A 25,439-nucleotide genomic window follows, 5' to 3' on the forward strand; every position below is an offset into this window, starting at 1 on the left:
TATGTTAATTAAAGTATATCAGCAATATTTAATTGATTGTATCAAAATTTTATTTCTAAATTATGTTTTTTTAAAAATAATTGTTGTCTTGAACTAAATTTTTAGTAACAAGGATTTCTTATATGTTTCCTATTTTATTTAAATATGTTATATCTGTTATAATTGTTATTTTTTATTAACAATTTATTTATTCCAAACATCTTATGATTATAAATGAGTTATAATTGTTAATATTATTATATTACCACCCCTATATATTATTATTGTTATATGCATTGTTTTGATTTTTCCAAATCCATATATGATAACTTTGTAATCTATAGAAAATACTTTTTGTTATGAAATAACTTTGTAATCTATTTCTTATATCCCATAACTTTTTTTTTCAATAATTAAAAGGTCTTTTTTATTTATTTAACAATTATTATTATTCTTATATGCTTGTGTGAAATTTGGACCAATCACATTCATTGTGTGATGGAACAAGATTGATTGTCACAAGATCGGTCAATCATGTCATTGAGGCAAAAATTATTTCTGGCAAGAACATAGATAACCTTTTTTACATTCCTCGAATGTCTATGTCCCCTTCAGAGTCACCGTGGGCATTTAAGTTGATTAGGAGACAATTTCCACTACCACAAATGTTGTATACAAGGAGGTTTTCCAATCACTTTGTTAGATGGTAAGCTTATTCTTCTTTTCCATCTTTGTAACTGTGTATGAAACACACAATGTATACGATGCATGTTGTTGGCTGGTTGCAATCATACAAGAAGATAGCATCTGATATCTATACCAACAAATATGTTTATTGTTTTTAATTTAAGACATAAAAAAATGAATGTATTAATAGCTTTTTCATTGTTTTGCCGTTTTGTGTCATGTGTTTAACATTTATTAATATTTACTAAAACTTGGAAAACACTTAGGCTAAATATATGTCGTTAATTTATATATAAGGGAACATTACAAGTGATAGACTGATTCATGTAATATCATCCCGACCAGACCCGTGCGATAGCACGGGTTTCCTACTAGTATATATATATATATATATATATATATATATATATATATATATATATATATATATATATATATATCCACATCTTGACCATTTATTATTTTCAATCTAATGGTTAAAAATAATAAGTAATTAAATGTGGAGAGAGAAAAGAATTAATGGTCAAGATGTGGAGTAAGTTATAATAACTTATTCTTGGAGTAAATATAACCTCCTCCTCCTCTCTCTTTCTATATATATATATATATATATATATATATATATATATATATATATATATATATATATATATATATATATATATATATATATATATATATATATATATATATATATATATAGGGCATATCATATGAGAATGTCATATTTATATGAGAATGTGAGAATGAATCTGAACCATATTTATATAGAGGGCATATCATATGAAAATGTCATATTTATATTTATTAAATGTTTAATATTATATTTAATATATTTACGGTATATTAAATATATTTTCCATACGGACGCACAAATATCTTATTAAATTTTTTAATAAGAGATAATAGACATTTCAATAAAAAGATAATCAAATAATGATGATCTATAAAAATCTCCACACTAATACTTTATATATAATTTAAAGAAAAAGTTAAACGTCTAAAAAAAATTAACAATTATGATTTTATTGATAATATAAAACTGCTTTACACTGAATCGGTGTATCTCCTTTAAATCCATTTAAATTAAAATCTTTAACCATTAGCTTTATTTCATTTTCAAAATATATTTTTTGTAGTAATATATTAATTTATAAGTAATTAATTAATTTCTATATTAATTTAAAATCTTTAACCCTAATGTACGAATTTTGCAGTTTTTTGACGTTATCATTTCAAAACGAACTAAACCAACAACGGCAGTTTCATTCTTAACAGTACTTAATCATCAATTTCCATTTCAATTTCATTTTTTTTCTTCTTCAATTCACTTCAACACCGTTCTTTCAGGTTCTTTCTCTTTCTCTCTCTTGAATTTTCATTTTCCCATTTTACCCCTTTCTCTTTCTCTGTACTTTTTTTCTGCTTCTGCTATCAATAATACCCTTTTAGATTCTCGCAGATTTCACTCTAACCCTTTTTCAATTCTCAATTTTTTTCACTGTACTCTTTCCCATTCACGATAGTTTTTATTGGGTTTTCGTAAAAATTGAATTTTTTTTCAATCAAATCTCTGTCACTGTGTGTAGTTGCATTTTTTTTTTTTAATGTTTAATTGATTGATGATTGAAAATTCTGGTTATTTCACTTGTTTTCTCACAATGTGTCTGAGTTTAGTGGAAATAAAAGAAGCGGGAAAGCAGAAATTTGAATCTTGATATTGTTTGATTATTCAATTCTGTTTTTTTGATAAATCTTTTGGGGGTTTTCTCTTGTTTGGGTAAAGGGAAATGTTGAATTTTGTTTATGAGGGATTTTAAATTAGTTTATGTGATTGAATTTCCAGAATTGTGTATTCTGATTTATTTTATGTATGTTTGGATGTTGTTTTATTTACACTTTGGGGGATTTTCTCTTGTTTGTGCGAAGGGAAATGTAGATTTTTACATATGTCGGATTCTACATTAGTTAGTTTTCTTATAAATTTTCAGAATTTTGTATCCTATTTTTTTGTTCCATTCAAAGGGAGGGTGGAAGTTTTGGACTTCAGAGTGAGAAAGATAGTTGTCTATTTTATTTTATTTTTTAGCGAAATTCGGAGTAATGCATATTGGAAGCAATTGGTTTTGTAAGAGTGTCATCGGTTGAAAATAGTGTTGTCCATGTTGGTTGGCAGAGAGCCGAAACCTGCCATACCGGTCACTTTGCGGTGGCGGAAAAACCCGCAATATTGGCGAGCCCAAAAACCGCCAGGTATATCTTCCATAGCGCCGCAATTGCGGATATTTGTTAACATTGGTTGAGAATTTGCATAGAATGATTTGTTTTGAGAAGTGAGAATGATGCGATATAAGGAAATTAAATTGATCCTTGCGTACTCACAAACTAAACCCTTTATGGCCCTGTACAGTTCTTCTATGCAGGCACTTTCAAAATTGCAAAATTGGGGAACATATAAAAAGCGGTTTTTGGCAGTAATTAATAGATACAAAGAAGTGAGATTAGATGGCTAGACTTTAGATCAGTTTATAGATTTATTTTCATTTAAATGAGTTTATTCATGCGACACCAATAGTCCCCTTGTAGATGGGAACAAAATAGTCGAAATAAAACATACATTATCACTTTGCATTTTGTTTAGATGTTTGTAGATATAGATTTGTTTTATTATGTTTCTAAAACACATCTGCATCTTTGAATTGAGCAATTCATTTGAGATTAACTCTGTTTGACAGTCTAAAGGGAATAAGTATCCAACATCATTCCACTGCTAAGTTCTGTCTTGTTGCACAAGAAAAATATATTTATGCATTATTTCTCAATATGCTAATTTTGGTTTATTGATTTTGAAGCCTAAAAAATTGAGATAGCTTTTTATATGATGTTTTTCATTATTTTACTTCAAGCTGACAAAGTGTTCTTCATGCTATAGGCAAAGTATGTCTTTGAAGGAAGCAAGGGAATCTTGAAAAAGGTTGAAAGTTATAGTTTGAGACTCAGGCTGATAACATAGGAGTATCCAGTATTATATCAGATTCCATGCCCATCATGAAAAAGGTTTTTTGATGCTCTCTTTCATTAGTCCTTCTTTTCAGTTCCTTATAATCTGTGGTGCATGGACTCTAACACAGACTGACAGACACGACACGACACAAACACTCTCCATTAATGTTAACATAGGACACCAACACCGCTATATAAATGATAGTATTTGATCTTCACTTATTCATTTATTATCAAAAAAGTTGAAAAATTTCTAATCAAAATAATTGTACTTGGTCTATAATTGATAACATTGCTTAAATACATGTTTAATTCTTTTAGATATGTGTGAGAATTGTCCATGAAATGTATAAAATGTTATCTCTAATTGATAAAATTGTTAAGTGAGTTCCTTTGCTTTTCTGTTTAACAGAATTCTGAGCAAAATCGTTTTGAAGCTGTATTCAACAAGCTGCTGAGCCAGATTGGGGAACCTGTTGACTTTGAACTTCCAGATTGGATTAAGATAAGGACATCACAATACACCCATATAAAGCGCAGTATCCTTTATAAATGCCGGTTAATTTCTTCACAATAACCGTTTTATATCTGACGTATACAGTATTGCCCTTGCATTATGAGTGTCTTTGTCTACTTTTGACAAAGCTGAATTCGACCCTTGTTTGTTTTTAATTTCTTCATTACTTCTGAATATTCGTTCTTGTTACGCATTTTGTTGATTCTTATTAAAATTTAAGATATATATGTAACTAAGAAGAACAAGAGAAAGTTTGACGATGGCATATTCTGCTCCTGCGAATCTTCACCTGACTCTACTAGTGTATGTGGTAGAGATTGTCAATGTGGGTAAGTAACTAACTAACTATTCTGTGTGGCTACGTCATGGCATTTTTCATGTGTTGGCAAGCATTCCTTATGTTCGCTATCATCCCTGTAGGATGCTGCTGTCATGCTGTTCTTCCGGCTGCAAATGTGGGGTCTCGTGTCTCAACAAAGCTTTTCAGCATCGCCCTGTGAAAAAGCTGAAATTGGTTAAGGTATAATCACTTTTATTCCTCTCATGATGTCCATACCTAACATAATGAGTTTTAATATTTTGCTGGTAGACTGAGAAATGTGGCTCCGGAATTGTGGCGGATGAAGATATCAAGCTTGGAGAGTTTGTCATTGAATATGTTGGCGAAGGTAATGATTAATTTTTTTTTTTATGGTTAACACTCATAATAGAACGATTATTCTATTATTTTAAAACCTATATATGGATGTTATTGTTACCTCTTTCTACAGTCATCGATGATAAAACATGCGAAGAAAGGCTCTGGAATATGAAAGATCGCGGGGAAACAAACTTTTACTTATGTGAAATCAATCGAGATATGGTGATAGATGCAACATATAAGGGAAACAAATCAAGATATATCAATCATAGTTGCTGCCCGAATACCGAGATGCAGAAATGGTTTACTTTCTAATTTTAGTATTATTTTGTATTTTGTCCAAAATTATAAGGATTGAATAATTTAGGCACATCATCTAACAAACACATCTTCTTATTGTTTTCAATCTTAAGGATAATAGAAGGTGAAACAAGAATCGGTATATTTGCAGCTCGTGACATAGAGAAGGGCGAGCATCTGACTTATGACTACCAGTATGAGCACTTTTTCTGTTGCACCCTTTAAGGCTCTGTTTGGATAAATAGCTTGTTAAGCGCTTATAACAACAATTTCTTATCATATAAGTGCTTACGTATAAGCTATTTTTATAACAAGATAATAAAGTCAAATTGTTTTCTTATAAGTTGTTCTCATAAGCTATCTTGGAAAGCTTATGAAAAAAAGTTTGAAATGACTTATGAACATGTCATAAAACTATTTTCATAAAGTCTCCCAACCAGTCTCATAAGTTCTTATGCCAGCAAATAAACTCAAATATGTTAGTATGACTCTGTTGTAGTGATGGTGGATTCTAAGTTTCTAATTGCGCCGCAGGTTTGTTCAATTTGGTGCAGATCAAGATTGCCACTGTGGAGCTACTCAGTGTAGGCGTAAGCTGGGTGCGCGGCCTACCAAGCCTAAGATGTCTTCAGATGCTGCATTAAAATTAGTTGCATATCAGGTGGGATCATCTTCTCTCAAATAGAGTAGATATGTCTAAATCTCCATGACTTTTCAATAATATCTAAGTACTAAAAACCATACTGAAGTTCAGCGTGTTTCTGTTATTTCAAAGCTCTGTTGTGAGCTAGTGCTTTTGAATCGGTTGAATAAATAAACATTGTTAAATTTTCATTAGACCTGTGATTAGGATAAGTGTCCTCCCGTATGTGCTGAACGATTGGTTCAGTATAGTTGACGGTGGTTGGAAATATATTTAAGATTTAGTTATTCTATATCTTCATAGAATCAGATTGCTGAAGTTAGTGAAGACTCTAGTGAGAAAAAAAAAACTATACTCAAATATATTTTCATAGCTCGTAGCTATGATTTTTGTAATTTTATACAAAATCAGATTACTAGATTACTGTAGTAACTTGTGAATTCTATAGACATTTATTTTATCTGCTTTGATCTGCAAAATCCTTATCTGAACCGAAGGGAGGGGAGGGGAGGAAAGTTTATTTCAGTATCATTTAACCCAAATAGGGTGAGTTAATATATTTTTTCCAGTCATACCTATCTTTGCGGGTATGTGTTGGTGTTTTGAATGCAACTCTATTCTCTTTTGTGTTTGTTAGTGCCTACTCTTGAAATCAACTAGCGATTTCCCTTGCTAAGTTCCGCATTTGGCACTGTATTCCACTTGAGTGCTGTAAAAAATATCTATTTCACTAAATAACTACGGTAAATAGCTGATAAGCCAAAAGCTTCATATTTTTACAATAAATTGTGACCATATTGGGCAAAAATGTAAACAAAAGCATAAATGAACCATATAAGCACTAATAAACTCCCCCTAGTTAAAATTGGGCTTATGAATGAACCATATAACATATTTGTGTAAGATTTATGAATTTTGATAAATGGGCTTATATTTCTTAGAATGAACTAAACTGCTTGAAAACTATAAATAAAGATGTATCTTTTAGCCTTGCCGTAAAGGCTGAAATTTGTCATGATGGCAAGATTGTTGTGGTCATAAGTTCTATTCATGAAAGACCACCTCTTTGCTTGCAGGGTAAGTTTTCTGCCTTGTGGCCGGTCACGAGTTCCTGTCACAAAGACCGCCTCTTCGCCTGAATTCATAGGGTAGTCCTTTAGGTATAGTTGGAGGAAAATGAATACTATAAACATAACTTATATTGAAGCTGTAGGATTTAGACCTTTAGGTATTTAGAGAAAAAGGAATGCTCTTTTGTTATATAAAACAGAACATTAATCTTTTATTCTTTCTAAAACTAAACGCTATTTAAGGAAACAAATCATATAATAAATAAGGTAACATAAAAACTAATCTGAAAAGATAATATTGAAATTAATCTAAGCTATGATCAAAGTATTAATTTAAAAAGATAATATCTAAATTAATCCAGACTATTTTCATATGCACTAATAGTCTCCCTCGAGCTAAAGCTTACTAAGCTTCAATCTTGTTCTAGATGTACCTTCTAAAAAATGAAATAAAAACAATTTGAGATTGGAGACATTTGTGAAAATGATGGGGCTAGGAGAGTCCATATCACATTTTGGAAAATGATGGGGCTAGAGGTTACATTGAGTTTAAAAATTTAGTAGAGGTTCCTATTAGGATAAAATGGCATCTATGACACAATTGGGTTGAGATTGCAGCTGGAATGGCTGGATCAGAGCGCCTCTTGGATAGCCAAAGAAAGACTTTCTCTTGGATAGTTTGTGTTAGACTGCTTTCGTGAGATCGATGAGGCGGGACTGCATTTGCAACAAATGGGGCCACAAAGTCATGGAGATATTGGTGTTGTTACATGAATACTAAAGTTTCAACTCTTCTACAAAATAAGAGAGGGGTTACAGAAGATGATACGACAATCATATGAATTTGAAGACAAGGTTCAATCCAGAGTTATTAATAGCGGCCGCTCCAGGCGCTATCTTGGGATTCTCTCCCGGTGCGGCAACCCTTCCACTACGGAGGAGCGGCGTGTATCCCAGTTTTGAATAGCTGCCAGGAAAGTTGGGATAGCGGAGCACTTCCTGGCCCGGAACAGTTTTCTGCTTTTAGGGCTTTTTTGGAATGCGAAAAGACCTTTTTACCCTTAAAAAAATTTTAAAATTGGAAAATTTATTATAGTGGTTTGCATTTTCTCCTCTCCCATTCACATTTCCACCTTTCTCCATCGTGTTTCTTTTGTTCGCTGCTTCTCGCGTTTTTCGCTCGATGCTTCTCTTGCCTTAACTCCTCCGCCTCAACTGCTTCAAGCTTCTCTCTATTCTTCTTCGCTTTTCTATTTTGTTCTCTATCCTGGTCTTCTCTATATCATTGTTTTTTTTTCTTTTCTTTTAAAATATATTGATTATGGGATTAATATATGTAGATAATTCATATAATTAGGCCCAAAAGTTATTTAATCTACATTAAATATATAGGTAGATTATTCATATAATTAGTCCAAAAAGTTATCTCGCTATCCCCTATCTCGCTATCCCATTTTTGAGGTCAGTCGCTCCGCTCCGCTATCTTGGATTAATAACTCTGGTTTAATCTTGTAGGCATAATGAATTATATTGATTGATATAATGTGAATGATACTTTGGATGTTATTATTACAAAAACACAAGGCACTCGCCTTGCTTCTACTAAAATTTGATTCCTAATATTGATTAAAATTACATAAGGAAACCAATCCTTAAAGATAATGGAATTAAATTTAAATTGCTCCCAAGATATGACTTGTGGAGATCCTTCTATTGCACTCACATTAGTCCAGACTTCATATGACCAATGGAATTGAGATTTGACCTGGATAGTCATATGACCAATCGTGAGCGTGAGGAAAGTGTTGAGAGTCTCGCGTCGCATCGAATAGAGAATTGACTTGGATAGTTAGATATGACCAATCATGAGCATGATGAGAGTGTGTTGAGAGGCCCACATCGAATAGAGATTTGACCTGCATAGTCACATGACCAAAAGTGAGCATGACGAGAGTGTGTCAAGAGGCCCCCATCAAATAGAGATATGACCTAGATATTACACTTCATATTTCTGTCAATTGAGGCCATAAGTCGACATTTCCATTTATCACCTGTGCTTGTGCTTCTTTAGTCTCATTGGCACCTTGGTATTTGAGCCCAAATGACGTAATAGCCTAAATCTTAGAATTTGGGCTTAGGGTTTAACTCAACCACACATAACCAACTTATAATTGTAATTGTATTGTATTTCTTGAAAATTATCGCTAATTAATAGGCATTTCGGCCTATGTAGGCTTGCACGGAATCCACCATGCTATTGGAACATTGCTTTTCCATAGCAAACATTTGAAAACACAGCCGTGCACGTTGCAGAAGGGCCACCGATTATGAAACACTTGGTCTTATTAGCTTTGATACATTGGCAAAGACCAACTTCTAATAGCTTGAACTATTAGATGATGGTCCGTGAATGATTTTATATCTCCATCGAATAGAAAATTTGGGGCTTTGATTACGACAATTAGGATGATTTTCTAGAAAATGTAATTGCAGACGCACTATTCCTTTTTAGAATGGAATGACCATTATTTCATTGAATGAACTTTCTCTTTAAAATGATGATTATAACCAAACTTTCTATCCTCTCATTTGTCTTCTCGTCTCACTATTATTAAATTCAATCATGCAGTGCCTATATATAGTTATCTGCCTTTTTGACTAATTCTGGCGTTTTTTTTGTGTCCGTAAAGGTTTGTCAGAATGGAGGCTTGCAAATTGGTCAAATTGGTAAGCTTCTTTCTTTCTTTTATTAGTTCTATAAAAACTATTTGATTCATCTGCTATCATTTTTTTGTCTTCTACACTATAAAACATTCATTTTTTATGTTCTTGGTTTTACAGGAAGTTCCCGGGTGATTGACCAAACAAAATGCTTACTCAATTGCGTTGATGAAGTTATCATGATTAAAAAACTTGGAAATGTCAGGTATGTTAAAATTGCGTATTTTATAATTGTGATATTATCCATATAATTGAGCAAAACTAGTGTTACACCCTCTTACACTCCATCAAACATCTTCTCATGTATGAAGCTGGGCCATCTATTTTTAGTTTTTTTTTCTCTTCAATCTGGATGTACAAGTTGAGAGACGACAACACTGTGCTCTCCACAAGCTCCATGGTTTTGCAGGTCTCTTCTGTTGTGCTGCATTTTCCGCCATCGTCTCTATCAGAGCTCTTGTGGTGATTCTGTCTCATCACCTCTGTCACAAGCTCTATCGCCTTTTTTACTTTTTAAGCTCTATTGTCTTTGTCGCAAGCTCCGATATGACCCATTCCATATTCTTTCAGAAGCCACCGACGCACCGTCTCTGTTGCGACCTTCAGCCGTCTTTTCTGTCTTTATTTTCTAAAATGTTATTTTTTGAAGTGCTCTTATTTTATTATAACTGATGTTAAATATAATATATATGTTTTTTAATGCTACAGATTTGGGATTATTAAATGGTTTGATGCATTTACCCGCAGACATAAGGTAAGAGATTATTCGATCGGATTTCGACAATTTAGATGAAAATTGTGATAAAATATGAATAATAACCATTTACTTTTTCACAGATCATGTTTGAGGATGGTTGTGTTGAAATTCATGACATGTCAAAAGAAGATTGGGAACTAGTGAGGTTGTGATGCAACAACTAGGCAAGATTGGAGACATTATTCTTTCATTGCATGTGTATAATTCTTGTATCAATATCAAACAGAATACGAAGAATACGAAGATGGATACATCAACTCAAGTCTTGATGATTGAATTTTGGAAGTAATAACAACTTGTTTTGTTTTATTTTTCTTCTGGAATCAAAGTACTGTTGTATTCTATGCAAATCCTGGTTGTACTGTAAAATGAGGACTCATGGTTCTTCATAAACAGGGATTTTGCAATTGTTGTATCAAATGTATTGTTTCTTTTAACCATTTTTTAGTATAAGGAATTCAAAATCTAGTGATGAATTTAGGGGTTCCTGTGGGGAGAAAAGCTTTTTTTTTTTGGTTTGTATTCAATAAAGATGGAATTTTTCTGCTGGCATAGAGTTAGACTTTTGTATTCTTAATGTATTCATTTTGGTTAAATGTTTGATCTTTGTTCCATTTTTGTTTATGTTGAACATTGAACATTTTGGCTAATATACCAATTTATGCTTTTGTTTTAAAACTAAGATGTTGTTTGAAGATATACCCATCCAGGTGTTAGAATTGGTTGCCATGCAGGTGGAATCTACCGTCAATATAATTTTTTTACATTAGCACTCATAGTTAAACTGAAAAATTGTGGGTTCTTTTGCTTATGTTTATATGTTCTTGAGCAATGTATATATACATTTTTAAAGGACAGAAGGTCTATAATATATTTTCCATTCCAAGTACATGTATATTTTTTTTTTGAGGGTAAGTACATGTATATTTGCTTACATGCTGTATATGTATATTTTCCACGACATGTGTATGCTCTGTATGGTTTCTGTTTAGCTACAAAACAAATGTTGTTTTTAAAGAAGTTTTCCACATTATGCTCCACATATGCTCTGTTGGTACTGTTTCACACCAACAAGGAAGAGGTGGAATCCAGTGCAGGAATTTTATAGTTTTGTTTCTAAAAAGTTCCACATCGATTTCGTTGGTTTTACCTTAAGTGGTTATAAAGCAAACATTACCATTCAACAATTTAAACTTGGAGAATTTGCATGCCACCTCTCATATTATACATGTCGCCCCTAGGGGTATGTTTTTACCATATCCCCGTAAAATATTGGTTTTTTAAAATTTTCGGTTCCGAACTGGAAATTTCACATTAATATCGGAAATTTTGTTGATTTTACCTATTTACAGCGCAAGATGATACAGGCCGGAAATTTAAAAATTTCTGGTACTGGATATTTTAAATTTCCGGTATGTTTCATAAGTTAGAAACCTACTGGAAATTTAAAATACCCGGTACCGGAAATTTGAAATTTAGTTTTTTAAAATTACTGGAAATTTGAAATTTCCGGTAATTGAAAAATACCGGAAATTTCAAATTTTTTATAATACTTAGACTTAACTTTTTTAAAAAACTTGAATAAAATACAAGTTGAAATAACGAACCGTCTTAATATATAAATAGAATAAATGACATACACAAATGCATTACAACAAAACTACAGTTTTTGGATTATTAGAACAATTCTTCCCAATGTCTGACTTCCTGGACAATTCTTCTCAATGTCTGAACCGACCCACATATGTTGATTCCCATGCTTTTGCATTATCAGAATAATTCTTCCAACGATCAGTGACGGGAGACAGTGGACAATCGGGTCTCAACTTCACATAGTAGAATCCAGCAACACCACTCGGAACAGATCTCAGCCTAAATGGGCATCTAAGCCTCATAGTAGAATTTCCATCAGAAGGGACCGCAACTTCATTTTTCTTTTTGTAATTTCCTCCTCAGCCTATAATCAACTTATCTTTCCTCCCTCGCATTCCATTAGCAGAATCAGATTGTAGCAACAACAATACCATAATTTTTACTAATTGAGTATACCCATTCTAGAACCTTATCTCGTGAGTCAAAAATCTGACAATCACAAAAATGTACAATTAAATAACTGCATCATTTTATAAAAATAAAAAAAAATGAAGGTGTATGAAGTAAATTAAACATACAGTATCTGTGACGAAGTACTGCGTAAGATCACCACATGAATCCGTAGAAGAAGCTGAAGTTGCCGGTTCAGGACTGCAAAGATATAAAATTTCATCCGCCATACTGGAAATTTCAGGTTTTAAAGAAATTTCCGGTACTGGATTTTCTTTCGGAAATTTGTGAAATTTCTGGTACGGGGTAATGAGTTTTGTAAAATAACCGAATTTTTTTAAAATCTCCGGTAAATCGCACCGGAAATTTGAAATTTCCGATATATGACTATCGAAAATTTGTTAAAATCAAATAATTTCCGGTATCGGACAAAAAAGGTACCAAAAATTTTCTAAGGTACCAGAAAATTTCTTTTTGAATGATTTTCGCCAATAGTAATTTATTTCAAAAAAGGTAAAAATTGAGTTAACAGTGTCGGAGATATTTTAAGAATAACGCAAAATGGGGAATGGCATGCTTAAAATGAGGGGTGAGATGTAAATTCCTCGTAAATTTGTTGATCGAAGGAATGACCCAAAAGATATATGGCCTTAAGATTTGTTTAAAATTTAAAATTAATTATTTTTTCAAATAAATTAATTATGATAAAGTATTTTTTATTTTAATATGTAACATAATCTGTGGTCTTTAGATAATAGCATATGATTGAGATTTTTTATCTATTTTCTAATATCAATTTAACAACTTAGTACCATTCGTGATTTTCGTTAGCTGATGTCTTGGTGACATATAGCATAACTCAATTAATTATTTTAGTTAATAATTCCAACTCATTAAAGATAATTTTTTATCCTAATCAATATTGTCACATCTGCAAAATTTAAGGGGACCAAAAATGACTTTTAAAATTGAGGTAAAATTTAAGGACAGGAAAACTGACTTTTAAAATGGCGGATTAAAACTTGAAAATAAAGGGACCAAAAAAGCATTTAAGTCAACAAAGTTTTGATTAAATATACAAATTTACTGAACAAATGAGTATGCAAAAGAGAGGGCAAACATGTTTAGTCTTGATATACCTCAAAAGATAACTTATACATTTATTGGAGCCACAAAGCATGGATCAAAGTTATGGGAGATGATGTTATATGCACAACCTGGTCCTTCCTAATGTCAATTTTTTTTCTGTTTTTTCACAGGTTTTTCCATGGGAGGTAATTCTATATGATCAAAGGTCGGATACTAAATATGGATAGTTTCATTCTACATAATTTTGCAAGTGTAGCTTTTTGATCATCAGGTCAAGTAGCTGCATAATTACACTTCCAAATATGATATCACAGAATTTTACCATTCTGCTTCAACTATAACCAACATATTCCTTTTGTTACCAATGTTACCTCAACTATAACCAACATATTCCTTTTGTTACCAATGTTACGGTCATTGCAGCAAGTTTTCTACCTCTTCAACTTAGCTGTATAAAGTTGAATTGAAGTTTGGTTTTGTGAGATTTTGGATCGAACTCTAGTATGGCCGAAGGGTAGCTTCTTGGTTCGACAGGGTTAAGCATGAAGTCGAAGGTTGTTCACATGCTTGTGTCGAAGATGCTAGGGTTGTTAGCATGTTAAATTAGGTTTTAGTGTTTAAACCCTAATTTGTTAAGTTAGCTTGTTTATTAAGTTGACTTGTGTAATGGGCCTTGTGGAAAAAACCCATTAGTTAGTATGTTAGGTTTTATTATAAATAGCATACTAGTCTCTCATCATTGCTAAGCTGCAAATCCTAATTTAGGGTGAGAGAGGTTATTTGTTATTCTTGTAAACTTGTAATCTTGTTTTAAGAGAAAGTAAAAGAATAACGGTTATAACCAATTATTGTGTTCTTCTTCTCCCCTATAATTCCCTATTATACTTTGTTATTGGTATCGTTTTTCACAACAAATTGGTGCGGTGAGCGTGGAGAAGATGCCGTCAACAAAGTATGAGATTGAAAAGTTCACCGGAGTGAATGATTTCGGTCTGTGGCGCTTGAAGATGAAAGCCCTACTGGTTCAGCAGGGGTGTTTGGAAGCGTTGAAGGGAGAGGCAGCCATGAATGCTGCATTAACGGCAGCGGAGAAGACGACTATGATTGAGAAGGCACACAGCGCAATTTTGTTGAGCCTTGGTGATAAGGTTCTCAGGCAGGTATCAAAGGAGACGACGGCATCAGGGTTATGGGTGAAACTTGAAAGTTTGTACATGACCAAATCGCTGGTAAATCGACTCTACCTGAAGCAAGCTTTGTATTCATTCAAGATGATTGAAGACAAAGTGTTGGCTGAGCAGTTGGATATGTTCAACAAGCTGATTCTTGATCTTGAAAATATTGATGTGAAGATTGATGATGAAGATCAAGCGCTGTTACTATTGTGCGCTTTGCCTCGATCACATGCTCACTTCAAAGAAACTCTCTTGTATGGAAGGGAGTCCCTGACGTTTGAAGAAGTTCAATCAGCCTTGTACTCTAAGGACTTGAATGAACGAAAGGAGCATAAACCTTCGACTGTTGGCGAAGGTTTGGCCGTTAAAGGAAAACTCTTACGAAAGGATGGTAAGTTCGACAAGAAGAAAGGCAAAAGCCAGTCGAAGACTTACAGTGGCGAAGCATCTGGCATTCGATGCTACCATTGTAAGAAGGAGGGTCACACAAGAAAGGTGTGCCCTGAACGCTTGAAATATCATGGAGGTAAGGATAATGGCAACGCTGCCATTGTTCAAGATGATTTCGAATCATCTGATGTTCTTGTGGTTTCAAGCAGTGACTCTAAGAAGGAGTGGATTATGGATTCAGGTTGCACTTGGCACATGACTCCAAACAAAGACTTGTTCGAGGAATTATGTGATCAAGATGGTGGATCAGTATTGTTGGGAAACAACAAGGCTTGCAAGATTGCAGGTGTTGGATCTGTGAGATTCAAGCTCCATGATGAGTCAATAAGGTTGTTGACTGAAGTCAGGTATGTTCCTGATTTGAAGAGAAATCTGCTTTCTCTTGGTGAATTCGACAAGAAAGGATATGTTTTCCAAGGAGAGAAAAGTATCCTAAGAGTCATGAAGGGTTCGAAGGAAGTCTTGAGAGGCGTGAAGAAACAAGGCTTGTATACCCTTGAGGCTGAAGTTGTAAGTGGTTCGACAAATGTTGCATCCACGAAACCTTTGTCGAAAACAGAAATCTGGCACATGAGATTGGGCCATGTCAGTGAAAGGGGTCTGGTCGAATTAGGGAAACAAAATCTGCTTGGTGGAGACAAAATCGAAAAGCTGAAGTTTTGTGAACCCTGTGTACTTGGAAAATCTTGCAGAGTGAAGTTCAACAAAGGCAAACAAAGAACACATGGATCCCTTGATTACATCCATGCTGATCTTTGGGGGCCTGCAAGGTGTCCATCACATTCAGGAGCAAGGTATTTTCTATCCATAGTAGATGATTATTCCAGAAAATTATGGGTATTCATCCAGAAGACTAAGGATGAAACTTTTGAGAATTTCAAAAGTTGGAAGACTCTGGTTGAAAATCAGACTGGCAGAAAGGTCAAGAGGTTGAGAACCGACAATGGCCTTGAATTTTGCAATGAGGCATTCGACAGCTTTTGTGCTGCCTTTGGTATTGCAAGGCACAGAACTACTGCAGGTACTCCACAGCAAAATGGTTTGGCTGAAAGATTTAATCGAACTATTTTGGAGAGAGTCAGATGCATGTTGACTAGTGCGGGGTTAAAGAATGTGTTCTGGGCTGAGGCTGTTTCGACAGCAACATATCTGATAAACAGATGTCCTTCGACAGCGTTAGATATGAAGACACCTGAAGAAGTTTGGTCGGGACATCCACCAGATCTCGACAAACTGAGAGTATTTGGCTGTGTAGCCTATGCTCACATTAGGCAAGACAATGTCGAACCTAGAGCTCTGAAATGCATGTTCATGGGATACCCTGAAGGAGTCAAAGCTTATAGGATATGGTGCCTAGAGCCAGGTCACAGGAGGTGTATCACCAGTCGAGATGCAGTTTTCAATGAAGCTGAAATGGCTTTTAAGAAAACTGATGATGATGATCGAAGTGCAGAAGAGCTGGAACAGGTAGAGATTCCTGTTGAGGTGGAGCATGTTGATGCTGAATTGCATATCCCAGATGAAGTCGAAGAAGAAGCAGAAGATGCTGAAGTTGAGGAAACTGACGATGACTACCTATTGTCGAGAGATAGGTCGAGAAGAGTCATCAAGCCACCTCAGAGACTTGGATATGCAGATCTTATAGCTTATGCCTTAATCTCTGCAAGTGAGGTTCTAGACGAAGAACCTAGAGACTATAAGGAAGTTATGAGGAGTCGAAATAAGACTGAATGGCTGAAGGCCATGGATGATGAGATGAAATCTCTTCATGATAATCATACTTGGGAACTGATCAAGAAACCTGTCAGGGCAAGGTTAGTCAGCTGTAAATGGATTTTCAAAGTTAAGGAAGGAATTGAAGGAGTGACGTCGAAAAGATACAAGGCAAGGTTAGTTGCGAGGGGTTTCACTCAGAAGGAAGGTTGTATGGATTCCAGAAAATCTATTTCTGGATATGTTTTCACTATGTTTGGCACAGCAATTAGTTGGAAAGCAACACTTCAGAAGGTTGTTGCTCTATCAACCACTGAAGCGGAGTACATTGCATTAACTGAAGCTGTGAAAGAAGCATTGTGGCTTGAAGGTTTTGCGAAGGAGCTGAAACTTCAAGGTCGAGGTATCACTGTTAAATGTGATAGTCAAAGTGCAATACACCTGTCGAAGAATTCAGCCTATCATGAGCGAACTAAGCACATTGATGTGAGGCTGCATTTCGTCAGAGGAGTAATCGAGCGTGGAGAAGTCCAAGTGCTGAAGGTTTCGACTGAAGACAATGCTGCTGATATGATCACCAAGACATTGCCGAGTTGCAAGTTTTTCCACTGTATGCAGTTGATAAAGCTGCATGAAGAAAGCTAGTTTGTTCCCTTGATGTTGTAGAGTTAGATCCAAGGTGGAGATTTGTGAGATTTTGGATCGAACTCTAGTATGGCCGAAGGGTAGCTTCTTGGTTCGACAGGGTTAAGCATGAAGTCGAAGGTTGTTCACATGCTTGTGTCGAAGATGCTAGGGTTGTTAGCATGTTAAATTAGGTTTTAGTGTTTAAACCCTAATTTGTTAAGTTAGCTTGTTTATTAAGTTGACTTGTGTAATGGGCCTTGTGGAAAAAACCCATTAGTTAGTATGTTAGGTTTTATTATAAATAGCATACTAGTCTCTCATCATTGCTAAGCTGCAAATCCTAATTTAGGGTGAGAGAGGTTATTTGTTATTCTTGTAAACTTGTAATCTTGTTTTAAGAGAAAGTAAAAGAATAACGGTTATAACCAATTATTGTGTTCTTCTTCTCCCCTATAATTCCCTATTATACTTTGTTATTGGTATCGTTTTTCACAACAGGTTTAAACTTGAAGGAAGTCCACATCAGCATGTAAACATGCATCGCAGAGGTTTGTAATACTGTGTACATTCGTCTACAGCTTGATAATGCTATTACCTCTAAGCTTGTTGGCCACAGCTGCAATCCAGCCTCTGTCTTTAATGCTAAATGCATATCTCGAGGTCGAGACCAGCAGAATAAATCCTGCCGGTTTTTGCGAATCGGTAGCACTCTCCATAGAAACTTGTAATATTGGCTGCACCAGAAGAGAGCGAGCCCCTTTAGGTACAAGGTCCTGAAATTCAGAATCTGAAACATTCGTCAAAACTCAAATTATTTGAACTAAGGTACAAGAAAATGCTAATAAAAATAAGGTACAAGAAGACAATGTTCGAAGTGAAGCGCAATTCATGCTGATAAGGAGTGGATTCGTTTGATACGATAAAAAATGCAACATACCTGCGTCTTGTGGAAAATATAGGGTCTCCTTCAAATCATTGAGGCCAGAAATTTCAATTTTGTTTCTAAACTGTTCAAGAAGAGTTTCTTTTGATGAATCATCGATTACGTTCCAGTAGCCCCTTGCACATATTTCTCCTTGAATAAAAATGAGCTGAACACATTGGAATTGTTTGAGAATAAGGTAAATGGATAACGGTTGAACTAATTGAAAAATATAAAATGATAACAAATAATAAATTTTGATAAATATTTAAAATTTTCAATTAAGATAATGAGGGTAAAAATGAGACAATACGATACACTACTCAAATACTACACAAAATAGCACTACAAAAAACACTATAATCTCATGAAAAAAAATTACAAGTTCATGATAGAAAATTGATACCAAACAACTCTATTTTGATCATGCGAGCTAATACGCTATAAGGTAGTGGTTTGGTCTTGCCAAACCAATTCTTAATTCAATTTTTTATCCTAATCAGGTATATTTCATGTCAATACAGCAAAATTACTTAATAGTCATAACTGTCCATACCATTTTTCATTCTTCTCTCCTTTTCAATAGCAATCAACTAACATTGGTTTGTTAAAACCAACAACAATCATAAATAAATCATGATAATCTGTGACGTACCGCAGCTATGGCATTTGTATTACGCAGCAAAATATATGATGTCCAAGCTAGGTCCTCCTTCAGACCATCCGCTATATCGGTTGACATGACAAATATTTGTTGTGTTCCATCTGGTAGAGTTGTTTGATCCACTGGTTGAGCACCCTAACAATTTTCCAGACATTTTTGAGGATCAATATCATATGTGAAAGACATCAAATTTGAGCTCCTTATACTAAAAACAAGAGACTAGGTTAAGTTTAGATTGACTTATAAAAACACTTTTTTGAGCTTATCTACTGGGGTAAACATGTTTAACTTATAAAAACACTTTTTTGAGCTTATCTACTGGGGTAAACATAAACACCTTTGTTAGCATTTGAGACAGGTTATGAAAAAGTTAATGACATGTCCATAAATTGTTTTAGGCTTGAGCCTAGTTGTATCCCTTATTTAACCTTATCTATTCACATAAGCAATAAACACTTGTGAGAGCTTATGAAAACAACGACATGTTTATAAGTTGTATTCAACTTATCCTCACAAACTCTCTAGGTGTATGACATGTTTATAAGTTGTATTCAACTTATTTTCACAAACTCTCTAGGTGTGTGTTTGGTTTTGTGATGACAAAGTTGGTTTCGAATGAATTTAAAAATCAATTGTAGATGCAAAACTTCAAATTTTAAAGTCAAAATACATACTATTCTACTGCATAACATCCAAACATGTTTAAATAAAGTTTACACCTTAGATTGAATTATGGAGCACATATCTACCAATTGTTATTGAATTAATTCAAATTCTTGAGACTAAAAGAAATGATATACATGGATAAAGTTACCTTGAGAAATTTACCAAGGTAAGGCAGCAGAATTGAGAAGGAAGCCAAAGACAGACCCAAAACCTCTGTTCTCTACATATTAAAGAAAACACACCAATTCAAAATCACCTCACAAAAACAAATGAAGTTCAAAAGCAGTTATATTTTCATCTCAAATTAAACTTTAACGTAATATCCAAATTACTCTCCCACAAAAACTACTTAGATGAGATCTTGTAAGAAACAAAAATATCAAGGTCTCATTTCAAGTATCTACAACTGCAACACAGGCACAATTAAGGCCAAATAAGTAAAAGTACACACAAACGCTGCTGCCAGAGGTGAAACACTGGACCAACGGATCACACGGATATTATCCAACTAGCAAATATTAGATGAGCTACCCGCTATATCACTATATTGTCAACGCCGAAAAATATCAATTTTATAAAATTTTGTTGTGCTACAATATAATGGCGCCACTATACCCGCAAGGCCGCAATTTAACAACATTTAATACTAAATACAAATACCGTAATGTAGAACAATAGTGATTTATTCAAATTAGGTTATGCTATAGCAACTCTGCCTTGTAATTTTTTCAGGTATCCTCTACACACAATTGCAAAACTAATTTCTCTATTTATATAAGAAAACTGAATAATAAAAAGGAAAATATGTCTATTTATATATCTATATCTATATAAAAGATGAAATCTTACGAGCTGAGGTGGTGTAATAGTGGCAGAATCAGAACCAAGGAAGTGATTTAAGATGAGAAGAGAACCAAAAGCGTAACCAATCCATCTAGGCAAGTAAGATTCATCAAACCCAGGTATCCCTAACGTGAAGCGGAGAACGGAGAGATTGAGCTGTTGTTGTTGCTGCTGGGTTGTTGTGTTGGTGGAATTGGGTGGCTGAAGATTTGCACGAAGTATTGTTGTTGATTTTGTGGAGAAGGTTTTGGGAAAAAGAAGTTTGTTGTGAGGAATACATGGTTTCAATGATAAAATGGTTACGCTGTTCATCTTTTCGTTTCTGGGTAATGTTTCTCAAGTTATTACTACTCTCCCACACTTGTTTGTAGTAGTTTCATTTAGTAGTGGTAATTTTGGTAAATTTAATTTACACTTTTAAACACAATTACAAGAAGGGAAGGTGGCAAAGCCAATAAAATCCCATCCATCTTGACAAAACAAAAAGAAAGAATACAAAAAAACTAAGAAATTTAGAAACAAATCTACTTTTAATATAATAAATATAATAAAGTACAATACATATGAAATCCTTTCAATAACCCTCTAATCTTTCAATTTGAGGGTGATAATCGGGGACACAACGGTAATTGCATATACTTCAATAATTTAATTAAAAATATTTATTCCTTAATCATTGCATTACTTTTCAATTGTCCAATTTCTTTTCCATAATTAATATTATTGTCATGCTTTTGTAGATAGTTGTGCAAATCTGCATGGAATACAGCAATACTTAATTAATTTGTAGATTTTTTATATTAATAATTGGACAGTTGGTTTTCCCCAAATATTGTTTCACGCGTAAAACAAATTATTTTGGCATTTCATCACTTCCAACACTTCCTTCTCATTATATAGAAGGACAATCAACAAAACAAAAAGTAAAAAAATCCTTCGCTCTCTCATTCGGTTCTCCCCAAAAATTTCTCTTCCCCACTGCTGCAAACAATATTCCTTCATCTTCCTCTCAACTCACCGAACCACCTCCACCCACCGTGAATCACCGTAACACCACCCCAAACTCCATCGTAAACCATCCTAAAACCCAGATGAAGATAATCTTCATCTTCAACCTCCCCCCAACCGCGAACCCCCGTAAATCACCCTCCAACAACCCAGAAAGTGCTGCATCCAGATGAAGATCTTCAAGATCTTCATCTTCTACCTTCATCCAACTTTGAACTGAACCCAGAAAACCACATGAACCCTAACCCTACGATGAACCCTAACCCAGAAAGTAAGAACCCTAACCCCAAATAAGAACCCTACCCCTTTGAAAACCCAGACAACAAACAACAACATGCAACCAAACAACCCTAAGCTAAGTTCGATTTAGAAGTTACCTTATATTCTTGAATTATTGGATCGTGTTGGCTCCTCATTCTCCTTCTGATTTCTTTCTGTGTGTGTGATTTGCAGGTATGAAGATGAAGATCAAAAGTTGGCTCCTCAAGCTTTTGCCCACAACTACAAAAGATAAACTTTCTCTGTCAAAGGTAACGCCGCCGTTGTTGTCCATGGCGGCAACGAAGGAATTTATTCATCTTTCATCAATGAATCTTCCATCTCTTCAGTCCCGACTCTTTCAAAGGTAACGCCTTTATATTCATCTTTTCAGTGCAGCAGATTGTAGTTAAAATTAACATTTATCATAAGCTAATTATTTCAAAGTTTGATTTTGATACATTGAAATGTAAAAAGAAATTATGTTGTTTGGGATTTGATTTTTTATGTGAAAATCATGTTTGATACAGTCACACTCCATATAAACAAGGAATTATCAAACTTTACCTCACAGTTGATTCAAGCAGTTGTTTTTTAGGTTGAAGATAGAGAGATGATTGGTGGTTCAGCTTAAGGGGGTCAACAGGTCGTCTATTTCACCGGTGATTCGGCTAAACTCGGCGTGTGCAATAAAGGACATGTCATTCACCGGCCTTCTCCCATGAATTCAGATTGGCCTCAAGTTTACGGTGTGGCCTTTTATCATGCCCAAGCAATAAACTGTTTGTTTTTAGTTTTAATGCTTTCTGATATTATTGGTTGCAGAGTTCTCTAACATTTTAAGTACCGATATTCACCATGGTCATGGTTGAGTGACCATTTGCTTCTCTAATTTCACAAACAGGAATATTATTAAAGAAGGATTGGAGACTGCTATGACAAAGCATGTAATAGATGATGAAGCAACAATAAAGAATATAAGTTGGAGGTCGATAAAAATAATGTAAGTTAGTCTTAATTTAATCGGGTTAGCTCTGTTGTGGATTATCGGTATTGTCACTAATGATGAATTATGTGCAGTGATGAAAAGTGGAATGACACAACAAGACCAGGGACCGCTATTTTAAATCTACTGAATCGAGTCGATTTCACATGTGATTCGTCATCAAAGCTAAGTGTTAACTTATATTTTCATTAAAGTTATTTGAAATTTAATCTTATAATAGTAAACACCATGTCTAAAATGGTGCAAATGATTTGACTTCCTTAGCATTTGATTTCCATCTACAGAAGAAATTAAAGATTAGGAAGTTGAAACCATTGAAATATATGCTTCCACAAGGACTATCAATGGCTTTCATTGGCAGTTACTGATTATATACTGATTGTATTTTCTACAGGTAGCAAATGCAAATGTCTCATTGCAACGTTTGGAGGAACTGTTTTCGGCCGAGGAATGAGATTTACAACAAAATTCACCAATTTTTCCAGGACTTCCAGCCATCTTAATAAAGAATGGACACTTTTCATGGGATCCAAAAGTCAATCTTTTACGATTTTTCAGAATATTTCCATGGCAATATTCAAGAGAATGGGCTACTTATGACTAACATCTTCTTCTCTGTCAACTTTTATGAAGAGTAGTATTTTACCATCAATTTTTTTCCTATGCAGGCCGAAAAAGGAATTTGTTATCAATCACCGACAAGTTAATTTTTGTTCTTTTGTTTTGTTTTTAAGGTGATCAACTTGCCATAGCAAAGAAGATTGAGATGAGAATTGGGATGGGAGCTAATATGTACCCATCAGCTACCTTGCTTGGTATAGATAGGAACTTTCAAGAGTTACTCATTTGGTAGTTTTTTGATTTTTTTTTCAATACAAAAGTTCATTTATATAGATCAGTATTGTGTATATATCGCTTAGTGTTAACTTCATGAATTGGAAATGATTTTAGGTTTGCAGCTTCCGGCTCCAGTGATACAGCTGCTACAGGTGCATCGGATACATTTACATGTGTGCTGAATATTAGAAATCACTGTTAATATAGCCTTGGCTTAGTGTAAACTTCATGAATTGGAACTGAGTTTATGTTTGAAGATTCCGGCTCCAGTGGTGCTGCTGCTATGCCTATAGGGGAAGATGATCCATTTACATTTGTACTCAATATTAGAAATCATGTTAATATAGCCTTAGATTAGTGTTAACTCCATGTGCAAGTATTTTCTTGGAACTGGTATGAGAGGACTCTTTGAATATTGTCACTCTATTGATAATTTTGTTGAATAGATTTGTTGAGCTTTCTATGATGGTTGGGAGGCTTCATGTGTTTTACAAATTTTATTATCAGGTGGCCACCAACACATTAGAGAGAGCAGCTGTGTGTTTGATTTATATTTTTATTTCTGTTGGATGATTCAGAATTAGTAATTGTATTACAAAATTAGTGGGTGTTAAGTATATAAAGTTTGATACTTAATCTAAGTCAGCTCACAGTTCACCACAGAGCTGTACATGCACAAGTTATCCTGTCATGGTACTGTAGGTGTTAAGTTAGAATTTTTTTTGCATGTATGGTAAGTTAAGCAGATTTTTCCCTAGACTTTTTTTAGATGCAAAAGGTTTTGAAAATGACTTTTTAAAGAAGTGATTTATGGTAGATTGTTTTGAGAAAGTAATTAGAAGTTGATCATGTGTGGAATTAAGGCAGTGTAAATAATAAAAAGTAATCAATTATAGAAGTTGATTATGTGTGGGAATAAGACAGTATGAATATTAAGTCACATATTGACATAACTTTATCTCATTAAAGAAAAATTATAATAAAAAAATGGTATTTATCATTTTTTTATAAAAGATTAACAACCATAATTAAATTAAATGGGTTAGAATATATTTATTTTGGACTTCTTTCTCTTCTTTTCCATTTTTATTTGTAGATTTTTTTTTTTTTACATTTTAGATAAAATATTCATTTTGGTCCCTTAACTATATTATTTAAACGTATGTTTGTGAAGGGATCTATATGTTAATCTGTTTTGTTGGAATTTGAATGATACCTGAGAAAAGAATGAATAAACATTAAATATTTTATAAAGGAGGTATCATTTTTGCATTGTATAATAATGACACTGTTTGAAAATGACTTTTTAAAGAAGTGATTTATGGTAGATTGTTTTGAGAAAGTAATTAGAAGTTGATCATGTGTGGAATTAAGGCAGTGTAAATAATAAAAAGTAATCAATTATAGAAGTTGATTATGTGTGGGAATAAGACAGTATGAATATTAAGTCACATATTGACATAACTTTATCTCATTAAAGAAAAATTATAATAAAAAAATGGTATTTATCATTTTTTTTATAAAAGATTAACAACCATAATTAAATTAAATGGGTTAGAATATATTTATTTTGGACTTCTTTCTCTTCTTTTCCATTTTTATTTGTAGATTTTTTTTTTTTTACATTTTAGATAAAATATTCATTTTGGTCCCTTAACTATATTATTTAAACGTATGTTTGTGAAGGGATCTATATGTTAATCTGTTTTGTTGGAATTTGAATGATACCTGAGAAAAGAATGAATAAACATTAAATATTTTATAAAGGAGGTATCATTTTTGCATTGTATAATAATGACACTGTCGATTAGAAAAAATAAA

At 33.7% G+C, this 25,439-nt stretch overlaps 2 protein-coding genes across 4 annotated transcripts; one reads left to right on the forward strand and one right to left on the reverse strand.

The window, feature by feature from the left end:
• The first annotated feature begins 1,882 nt into the window (after window positions 1–1,882).
• Window positions 1,883–10,626, forward strand: LOC131653252 (histone-lysine N-methyltransferase ASHH3-like). 2 transcript variants are annotated; one of them, XM_058923341.1, is made up of 13 exons: window positions 1,883–2,016; window positions 3,599–3,723; window positions 4,082–4,208; window positions 4,407–4,515; window positions 4,607–4,706; window positions 4,776–4,854; window positions 4,957–5,128; window positions 5,240–5,320; window positions 5,661–5,787; window positions 9,530–9,566; window positions 9,681–9,765; window positions 10,269–10,314; window positions 10,398–10,626. In XM_058923341.1, exons 2-13 carry the CDS (start codon window positions 3,706–3,708, stop codon window positions 10,467–10,469), a joined length of 1,053 nt encoding a protein of 350 aa, XP_058779324.1. In that variant the 5' UTR covers window positions 1,883–2,016; window positions 3,599–3,705; the 3' UTR covers window positions 10,470–10,626. The 2 variants fall into 2 exon arrangements, with proteins under 2 accessions (XP_058779324.1, XP_058779325.1); XM_058923342.1 differs by lacking the exon at window positions 1,883–2,016 and adding an exon at window positions 2,071–2,919.
• A 1,290-nt stretch (window positions 10,627–11,916) lies between these two features.
• Window positions 11,917–20,945, reverse strand: LOC131653253 (protein COFACTOR ASSEMBLY OF COMPLEX C SUBUNIT B CCB2, chloroplastic-like). Of its 2 annotated transcripts, XM_058923343.1 has the most exons (7): window positions 20,516–20,945; window positions 19,815–19,886; window positions 18,992–19,135; window positions 18,352–18,505; window positions 18,010–18,201; window positions 12,489–12,561; window positions 11,917–12,399 (listed from the first exon to the last, which is right to left on the reverse strand). In XM_058923343.1, exons 1-7 carry the CDS (start codon window positions 20,819–20,821, stop codon window positions 12,372–12,374), a joined length of 969 nt encoding a protein of 322 aa, XP_058779326.1. In that variant the 5' UTR covers window positions 20,822–20,945; the 3' UTR covers window positions 11,917–12,371. The 2 variants fall into 2 exon arrangements, 1 of the variants encoding a protein (XP_058779326.1); XR_009299046.1 differs by lacking the exons at window positions 11,917–12,399; window positions 12,489–12,561 and adding an exon at window positions 13,661–13,922 and having other exon boundaries at window positions 17,913–18,201; window positions 20,516–20,939.
• Between the last annotated feature and the right edge of the window lie 4,494 nt (window positions 20,946–25,439).

The sequence above is a fragment of the Vicia villosa genome, linkage group LG2 (genome assembly GCF_029867415.1).
Source record: "Vicia villosa cultivar HV-30 ecotype Madison, WI linkage group LG2, Vvil1.0, whole genome shotgun sequence".
Taxonomy (NCBI): domain Eukaryota; kingdom Viridiplantae; phylum Streptophyta; class Magnoliopsida; order Fabales; family Fabaceae; genus Vicia; species Vicia villosa.

What these genes read in the sequence shown, in the direction of transcription:
- LOC131653253 (XM_058923343.1), bottom strand. Translation starts at nt 20,821, where the DNA reads ATGAACAGCGTAACCATTTTATCATTGAAACCATGTATTCCTCACAAC. An exon ending in CTATTACACCACCTCAGCTC is followed by an intron (nt 19,887 to 20,515) that starts GTAAGATTTCAT and finishes TTTAATATGTAG; the next exon opens with AGAACAGAGGTTTTGGGTCT. An exon ending in ATATTTTCCACAAGACGCAG is followed by an intron (nt 18,202 to 18,351) that starts GTATGTTGCATT and finishes CGAATGTTTCAG; the next exon opens with ATTCTGAATTTCAGGACCTT.
- LOC131653252 (XM_058923341.1), top strand. An exon ending in CATTGAATATGTTGGCGAAG is followed by an intron (nt 4,855 to 4,956) that starts GTAATGATTAAT and finishes CTCTTTCTACAG; the next exon opens with TCATCGATGATAAAACATGC. An exon ending in AAAAAACTTGGAAATGTCAG is followed by an intron (nt 9,766 to 10,268) that starts GTATGTTAAAAT and finishes TTAATGCTACAG; the next exon opens with ATTTGGGATTATTAAATGGT.